This window comes from Esox lucius, chromosome 10 (assembly GCF_011004845.1).
Source record: "Esox lucius isolate fEsoLuc1 chromosome 10, fEsoLuc1.pri, whole genome shotgun sequence".
NCBI classification, from domain to species: domain Eukaryota; kingdom Metazoa; phylum Chordata; class Actinopteri; order Esociformes; family Esocidae; genus Esox; species Esox lucius.
The window spans coordinates 14,095,381-14,103,985 of NC_047578.1; the positions used below are offsets into that span (position 1 = coordinate 14,095,381).

General features: G+C 49.4%; 1 protein-coding gene across 1 annotated transcript in view; it reads left to right on the top strand.

The window, feature by feature from the left end:
* foxo6b (forkhead box O6 b) overlaps positions 1–8,331 on the top strand; it is a 39,637-nt gene extending 31,306 nt beyond the window's left edge. The window contains exon 2 of the mRNA XM_029122812.2: positions 3,599–8,331. Within this exon, the coding sequence (XP_028978645.1) occupies positions 3,599–5,416 (1,818 nt within the window). The 3' untranslated portion in view covers positions 5,417–8,331. The remainder of the gene's footprint in view (positions 1–3,598) is intronic.
* Positions 8,332–8,605: the final 274 nt, after the last annotated feature.

Below are 8,605 nucleotides of genomic sequence, written 5' to 3' on the forward strand. Positions count from 1 at the left end.
TTTTCATCCTGCTAATTATTAGATTCAGGTGTGCTAAATTAGAGCTGGAGAGAAAACCTACAGGACAGTAGATCTCCAGGAATAGGACTGTGCAGCCCTACGCTCAACTTAGCCACTGTCATCTAAAAGTACTCTTCTTTCAGAGTATTTATGATCTCACTCCCAGACTCTTCTGTGTGCTCTGCACAATAGCCTGTGGACAATGTTAAAATGTCAGAGACGTGATGGGCATTCAATCCATCCAATCAGCATGTGTTCACAAAATGTGCTTGAGGCAGTCAGATTTAAACTCTTGGCTCACAGACTGGACAGCACAAGTTAATTGATTACCCATCCTGCGCCAGGGGAAAAACCTGTCAAGGCCCAGCCGCCCAATGGCAAACCCTCCACAGCCCTTTACTGGTCCGCGGCCCTGGTGTTTGGGAAACAGTGGAACTGTACTACCAAGGACCGTACAAGTGGTGGTAGTGGTAGTATTGTCTACCAGACTTGACTCGCTGCCATGGAGGCTCCCTGTTCCATACAGGTAGCTAGGTAACTAGGTAGGTAGCTGGGTTCTGAGGCGTCGTGACTGCTGTTGATTGAGCCTCCCTGGTGGATAGGAACACAAATCTGTCAGACTATGATAAAAGCCTGTTTGGAGTAGCTGCCTTCGCTGTCTGCAGCATCATCAAACAGCATCTGAGTGCCGCACCCACACTGGCGCGCGCACGCACGTACGCGCACGCACGCACACACACACACTTTCTCCCTGCCTCTACTCCCTCACTTGTTTGGTTTACTCTGTTGCCATGGTTACACCCAGCTGGAGCTCGCTGTCGTGAGAGGAACCTGTCAGGGCGTCTGCCTCAGATCACCTGACGTGGGTCGATCTCCGTGTTGGCTTCACTCTCTATGCCATCTTTCAATTTGCCTTTGATTAAGTCTGTTACTATACTACCACCACGTCTCTACTGCTGGGCCGTGTGTCTGTGTGTGTATGTCAGTGTGTGTGTCTGTGTGTCAGTGTGTGTGTCTGTGTGTGTGTGTGTAAATGCATCCGGCTACAGCATCAGCATGGGCTTATAACTGCTCGTGCAATTTCGCAGCTTTGCCTTTTCTCAGAGGGCAGAAGGGACATGAATACATCTGTGTAAAAAGATGGCAGTCAAAACAGCATGTTGTCAGATGTTGGTGAATTGGTGGACGGGGGCTGTTGAGACCTGGGAAATTGGAGGTAGGTCCCAGCATTGATTTGCCACCCACTTAACTGCTGCATTGTCCTGGAGATGTTTTGTGAGGAATGGCAGGAAACCATTATCTTTTGTTCAGGTGTTTTGCTTTCCACACAGTTCCAACCATGGACAACAAACAAAGAGACATAGCTAATCTATTTAGTGGGCAGGGAATCCAATTTCCACTGGTAAGGGTCCATAGTTAGAGCTGGGAGGGAACATGTACGGACAGACACGATATGGATTCCACAGAGAGATGGGTGGTTAGGAGCCTCTTGAATATAGATTTGCATCTCCCATTTCATTTGTTTCTGGGTATTTGCTTGCTTTTCCATGTGAATAGGGTGGATGGGGGAATGGAAATTCTGTCACCGGAGAGGTGACAAGAGGATAGGTAGAGAGATGGAGAGATAGGTGGAGAGGAGAGGTAGAGAGATGGAGAGAATGAGAGATGGGGTGATCAGGAGACACGAAGGGCCGCAGAGAGAGAGATGAATGGTAAAGTAGAGCCCGAAAATTGGACAGGAGGCAGAGGAGAAAATGATGGAGAGAACAAGAGAATGAAGACAGAGAATGGGATGAGATATCAAGAGACAAACAGATTGCGAGCTATATAAGATGGGGGAATAAAACCAGGTTTGAAAATAGATTGATAGAAGGGAGGGGAAAAGATACAGACACATTTAGCAAAGAAAATGAGATAAAAAGAGGGAAGCAGGCGTAGGAAAATGAAAGAGTATAGCGGTGATTAAGATCCATGAGACATGCAGTATAATAGGCTGATCCATGTGGCTAGCTGGAGACCATGGCAGTGATATGATCATAGCAGTGATATAACCATGACAGTGATATGCTCATGGCAGTGATATCAGCACGACAGTTATATAACCATGCCTGTGTTATAACATGCCAGAGATATATCCATGCCAGTGAAATAATCATGCCAGTGTTATGACCACACCTGTGATATAACCACACCAGTGAAATAACCACACCTGAGATATTGCCATGCCAGTGATATGACCACGGCAGTCACTTAACCGTTCCTGTGATATAGCCGAGCCAGTGATATGATCATCGCAATGATATCACCAATGCCTTCTATGTAACCGTGTCAGTGATATGATCATCACAATGATATCACCAATGCCTGCTATGTAACCGTGTCAGTGATATGATCATCACAATGATATCACCAATGCCTGCTATGTAACCGTGTCAGTAATATGATCATGCCAGTGAGCCCTAAAAAAAAAAGACTTTACTATAGCACCCACACAGTTACAGCTAGTTAACTGAAGGCAGACTTTACCATAGCACCCACACAGTTATAGCTAGTTAACTGAAGGCAGACTTTACCATAGCACCCACACAGTTACAGCTAGTTAACTGAAGGCAGACTTTACCATAGCACCCACACAGTTATAGCTAGTTAACTGAAGGCAGACTTTACCATAGCACCCACACAGTTACAGCTAGTTAACTGAAGGCAGACTTTACCATAGCACCCACACAGTTACAGCTAGTTAACTGAAGGCAGACTTTACCATAGCACCCACACAGTTACAGCTAGTTAACTGAAGGCAGACTTTATCATATCACCCGCACAGTTACAGCTAGTTAACTGAAGGCAGACTTAGCTGCACTATCCACCCAGCTATAGTTATCATCACAGCCCTGGGATTGGTTGTTGCTGATTCTCTCTCTGTCTCTCACTTGATTTCTCTTCGGTCTCCATCTATCTTTACCATAATATCCACACAGTCATAATCACCGCCTCTGGTACTGTTTATAAGGTCATGGTTTATAAGCAGGTTAAATAGGCTTGACTCTCTTCTCTCTCTCCCCTCCTCTCTCTCCTCCCCCTCTCCATCTCTCCGTCTTTCTCTTATCCCCCCCTTAACTCCACCCTCCCTCTCTTTCTGTCTTTATATCTGGTATTCTTCCAGATTCGGATTCTCTCTGCCAAATCACAACTCCCTCTTCCCTTTCCCTGTTTCTCCTCCAGCCTCTGGCTTGATCTCAGGGTTTCATATTTTTTTGGCGATCAATACGACGTGTCTGTGATTGGGTTGCCACGCGTGATTCATTTCTGTAACCTTGGTGATGGTTTGATGTGGAGTCTCTGGCTAACACCCTCTCCGTATTATGAGTCAGTGAGCGCGTGCGGCGAGGAGGCTGGTCAAGAGAGAGGTATCGATTGGCTGTATCTCCGAGCTACTTGGCTTCTCCCTGCCCTCTTTACTATCTCCTCCATTTTATCCTTCCCCCTCTCTCAGGTGAAAAAGTGTAGCCGTGATTTCATACAGTAGTGTGTTTTTAAGGAGGTTACTTCACCCTCATTGTTCTCTCTATTTTAACACTTGCCTCTTCCTCATTTCCAGAACTCCATCCGCCACAACTTGTCCCTCCACACTCGCTTCATTCGCGTCCAGAACGAGGGGACCGGGAAGAGTTCCTGGTGGATGCTAAACCCAGAGGGGGGAAAGATGGGTAAGGGACCCCGGCGAAGGGCCGCCTCCATCGACGGCCCCAATGGCACCAAGTACCTGAAGAGTAAAGGACGTGTGAGGGGGAAGAGGACCGGGTCCGGGGCCGGGGCCGGAGCTGTCGGTCGGGGCAGGGGTCACGCTTATGGTCTGGTTCAGGGGGCTCGCCCGGCAATGCCACAGGGGTCTCCGGAGCACGGCAGCCCGGCCGGGAAGGGGGGAGCAGTGGTGGGAGGAGAGGAGTATGATGCCTGGACGGACCTGCACTCTAGGACCTCCTCCTCGGCCTCCACGCTCAGCGGGTGTCTGTCACCCATCCTGGCCGAGGCTGAGCCAGACGAGCCGGAGGAGGGAGGCCTGTCCTGCTCCACCTCACCGCGCCTCTACCCCAGCCCCACCCCCACCCGCTCCCCTGCCCTGGGCACAGGTGGGCACTGCCCTGGAGCTGCCGTGGAGCTACCCCAACTCACTGACCTGACTGGGGCTATTAGCCTGGACGAGGGCTACCCTCACGCCCAGAACCACCCCCAGACCCAGCCTCTTAATGGCTACTCCAGCCCTTACGGCCCTGGTCCCGGTGCCAAGGGTGACGGCTCCTACTGCGGGCCTGTCTATGGGCAGCCCTCGATGGGCATGCTGCAGCTCCACGCCACCATGCCCATGCAGACCATCCAGGAGAACAAGCCAGCCAGCTACCAGCGTCCGCTTAGGGCGTACTCAGAGAACAACGCCCTGCAGAGCCTGCTGACCGGAGGTCCGCAATACTGCAGTAAGGAGATGGTCACCCTGGGAAGGCAGGGAGGGGAGTCACACACGCTCCTGGCCCAGGGAACCAACTCGGTCCACAGCCACAATCAGAGTCGCAGCAGCCACAGTCATAACAGCCATCCAGCCAGCCTACACAACGGTCACGGTTCAGGTCATGACCAGAACCCCAGCGGTCACCATCAGAGCGGTCACCATCAGAGCAGTCACCATCAGAACGGTCACCATCAGAACGGTCACCACGCTCACGGCCACAAGCACGGTCAACCTAACCTTGACTACAGCCAGAGTCACGACCACAAACTGAACCCGAGCCATGACCACGCTCCTCGGTCTGACCAGGGTCACCTCCATGGTCACCTCCAGGGTGGGCCCAGGCCTCCAGCCCACCAGGCTGCGTCTCCCAGAGGCAACACGGATGTCCTGCAGCCCTACAGCCTCAAAACACAGAGCCACTACCCGCCCCGTGCCCCCCACCTTGCCAACACCAACCACCCGTCGTTGCCGCCCAACCCCGCCTCGGTCCTCAACGTGCCCCAGGACCCTTGCCTCCGCCTGGCCTCGGTCCCGGCCCCGGCCCCCCACCCCCGTCACCAGCCCTACCCCGGCACCACCCACCACCAGGCTATATCCATGAGCGACTCCTGGCACGGCTACTACCAGCACACCCTCCACCCCCACCAGAACTACCAGGGACTCCAGCACAGTGGTCACCACCACCCCGGCCGCGTGGCTCCAGACCTGGACATAAACGTGGATGTTCTCCCCAGCAGCCTAGACTATGACGTGGAGTCCATCCTCCTCAACGACTTCATGGACACGGAGGGGGTGGGGATGGACTTCAACTTCGACGGCTCCCTGTCTCAGGGCGTGGGCGTGGGCATGAGCGTAGCAGCCTTCGCCGGAGCACCACAGGGACATCACAGCCAGAGCTGGGTGCCCGGTTGAATCGGCTGGGGAAGCCCGGTAGCTAATTGGGACACTAGGGGAGAGGCAGTTACCCACAGAGCCGAGCTGCAGGGGTTGTTGGTCAGGGTCAGGGCGTACTTGGTCTGACTGACTGATTGACTGTGATGCTCAACGCTCCAGGACAAAAGAACACAATATGTATTGTCATGCTGTTTCCTGTCTGGCCCTTTAACTCTGCTCTGTGTTCACTCGTTCTCTCTCGTCTTACCTCTTGCTGTTCATTTCACCCTCTCCCTCTTTCTCTCTCCTTGTGTTCTCGCTGTTCTCTCTTCTGTTTTTTTTCATTGTGTCTTCTATTTATTTCTTCCTCTCTGTATTCTGTCGCTTGCCTCTCCCTCTGTCGTTCTCCCGCTCTTTCTCACGCGAAGAAGTTTTCTCTGCCCCCTCCCAGCCAAGCTGTATCTGCCCTGGTACATGTCCTTCTGTTTGTCTGCTTTTCTGTACCACTCCTCTCATCTCTTGGCCATCCAGAAGCTGTCAAGCACTTTACATCCAACGCTTTCAAAACAAAGAACATGGGGACAGTCATAGTGTGTGTTGGCTTACGTTTAATGTATGCAAACCACTTTATCATCTCTTATAAAGAAATGAGAGGCGGAATCTTACTTGTGAACGGGATCGAACAGCTCCGTAAATAAACAGTTATTGTGTGTAGAGTGTAGGGTGCATTTCAGAATGTTTTTTCCATATGGTTTGGAAAGAAAGGAGGTCGAGGGGGATAAATGAAGGGGGTATGAAAGGAGGTCTGGCCTCTCCAGGGTTATTGTTAGTTCCTCAGTGATGGAGGGATGAAAGGTAGCAGGGATGGAGGGTTGGATGGAGGATTTGGGGTCACGGGTTCTCCATGTCCCTGGTGTCACCCACGGCAGATGGATGGAGGATGGGCTACTGGTTGGTGTTTGTCCCCCAGTGTGGTCATGGAGGACAGCCATCCGTCAGACCGCCATCTCCTGTTTAATCTGTAGAGCATTGCCACGGTGATGTATCACTGTTGCAAATTTAATGCGCTACCCTGTTTTTCCTCCTACCATTCACCTCCAACTACACACATACACACACACACACACACACTCTTCCTCCATTCACCTCCGGACACATGTTGGCTTAATGTGTTTTGGCCAAAGTGATGATTAAAATCACTCCACACTAAATGGGGAGGAGGGGGAGATGGAAGTGATGGTTAGAGGAAAGGAGGAATGCAAATATTCTCTCCTCGCCTCTTCCTTCCTCTCCATTTGGTGGATTTATGTAGCTTTCCCATAATGAAATAAGGAGTGATCACGTCGTCGCCTTCCCACCTCCCAGCCTGTTCTGCTTCCTGAAGAGTTTTTTTTCATTCAACCCCAACCTGAAAACCACCGTTCAGCTGACCAATCACACAACAGCTAGCTGAGTGTTGGGTGCCTGCTAACCGGCTCTCTATGTACGAACTCCGTCATCAGCTCGATCATCAGGATTCAGTAACCTTGGTAACATTTGAAATTGTGAGGCAGTGTAGGGCGCGTTTAGCATTTCATTTCTTTACATTCAGCCTCACTCCATTTTTCTGACAAAGCTATCCACGTGTATTTCAGAACATTGTGTATCCTTGGAAATTATCGGTATTCATGTAAACACTACAGATTTGAAAACATGCCATGTTCAACGATAAATGGTCTTTTAAGGGGTGAGTTTAGCATAGGGGTAGGATCAGTGGAGCAGCCTACACATGTCTTGACTGAATGAAATATTACTACTACCCTTTTAAAACCTTGTCTGTTTTCATTCCTGAAAGACAATTCGAAATAATCCCAATTACTTTTAAACTCTTAAATATCTCAATGTTCTTGAAACACCGAGGTAACTCCCTAATAAACATTTCTTACCGTTTTAGTAGCACTGTCTAGAATTATGCCTGATAAGAATGTATTTTTTTATTTCCTGAACTTAGTTTGACTATATAATCCCAAGGAGCCACAAGGATGCACTTTCATAACTAAGCAGATCATTTATTGTTCTTATGTAATGGACAAAGATAAACGCCACTATCTGTTTACATTTACAGCTCTTTCTGAACAGAGAGCCTAGCAAATGTAGAAGACAATCTTAAAAATATCTACTTTGGTTTAGAAACAAGCGTCGTGAAAGGACAAACGCTATAAACATAATGAACTGTACACAATGATATCAAATCTGTTGTTTTTTTTTGGACCAAACTTTTCCAGTAATCACACCTTTTTTTTTTTTTTACAAAGTAGCAGATCCTGGATTACTTCCTAGAAACAAGGGGTTAGCTCAGCTAATCTCCCTCTCCCCAATCCTATACTCTGGTGCAATCGGCCTTATGGACCTCCAAAGTAGTGCCCTAGGTTACCCCTAGTTTACCGCTGATGGACTTGATGTTCTCAGTGGACTTGATGTTCTCAACCCCCCCACCCACCCACGGTCAATCCCCCCCCACACACCGCAGGTTAGAGCCGGAGATGTTGTACACTGGTGAATTGGCACACTGATTAACACAGTCAGCAAGATAACACTTATTTGGTGCTATCTCCCCTTCACAGACCCCCTCCTCCTATCCTCCACCCCCATCTCTCTCCCTCCCCCATCTCTCTCTCTTCCTATCACATCCTCACATCCAGAGGTTAGACAGAGGGGAAACAACAGTAATTAACCGGCTAAAGAGATAAATGATTTATGATTCATTTATGCAAGTGTTTGTGTTTCCTAGTCTCATCTTTCTGGCACCAAGTCATGTCTCTCTTCCAGAAAACACAAGGGAGATGTTTTAGAGGATGAGGTTTTGTGATTTCAGAGGGAGTGAACAGAGCCTAACTATACAGTAAGTGCTGGAACAACAACAAGGTCCTCCACCAGCCTGGTCCCTTGTCACATTCTGATTACAGAACAGAGACCATAAGATTTGGCTGTACAGTACAAGCAGATCAGGGATCACAATATTCCTACTCCACTACCATTACAATTCCTGTCCATCGCGTCTGGTCTGGCTTTAGTTCGCTTTGTCTGGTTTACTGTGATCGTTCTATTCTGTGATTGTCAGTGAGGTCTTTGTCTTGATAGGGTGCTTTGTGTTCTCAGTGTTTTTATTCCCGAGGGGAGACAAGGGGAGAGAGAATGGGTGAGAGTCCTTGTGTCTTGCCCCCAATATGAAGAGAAAGATGGTAAGAG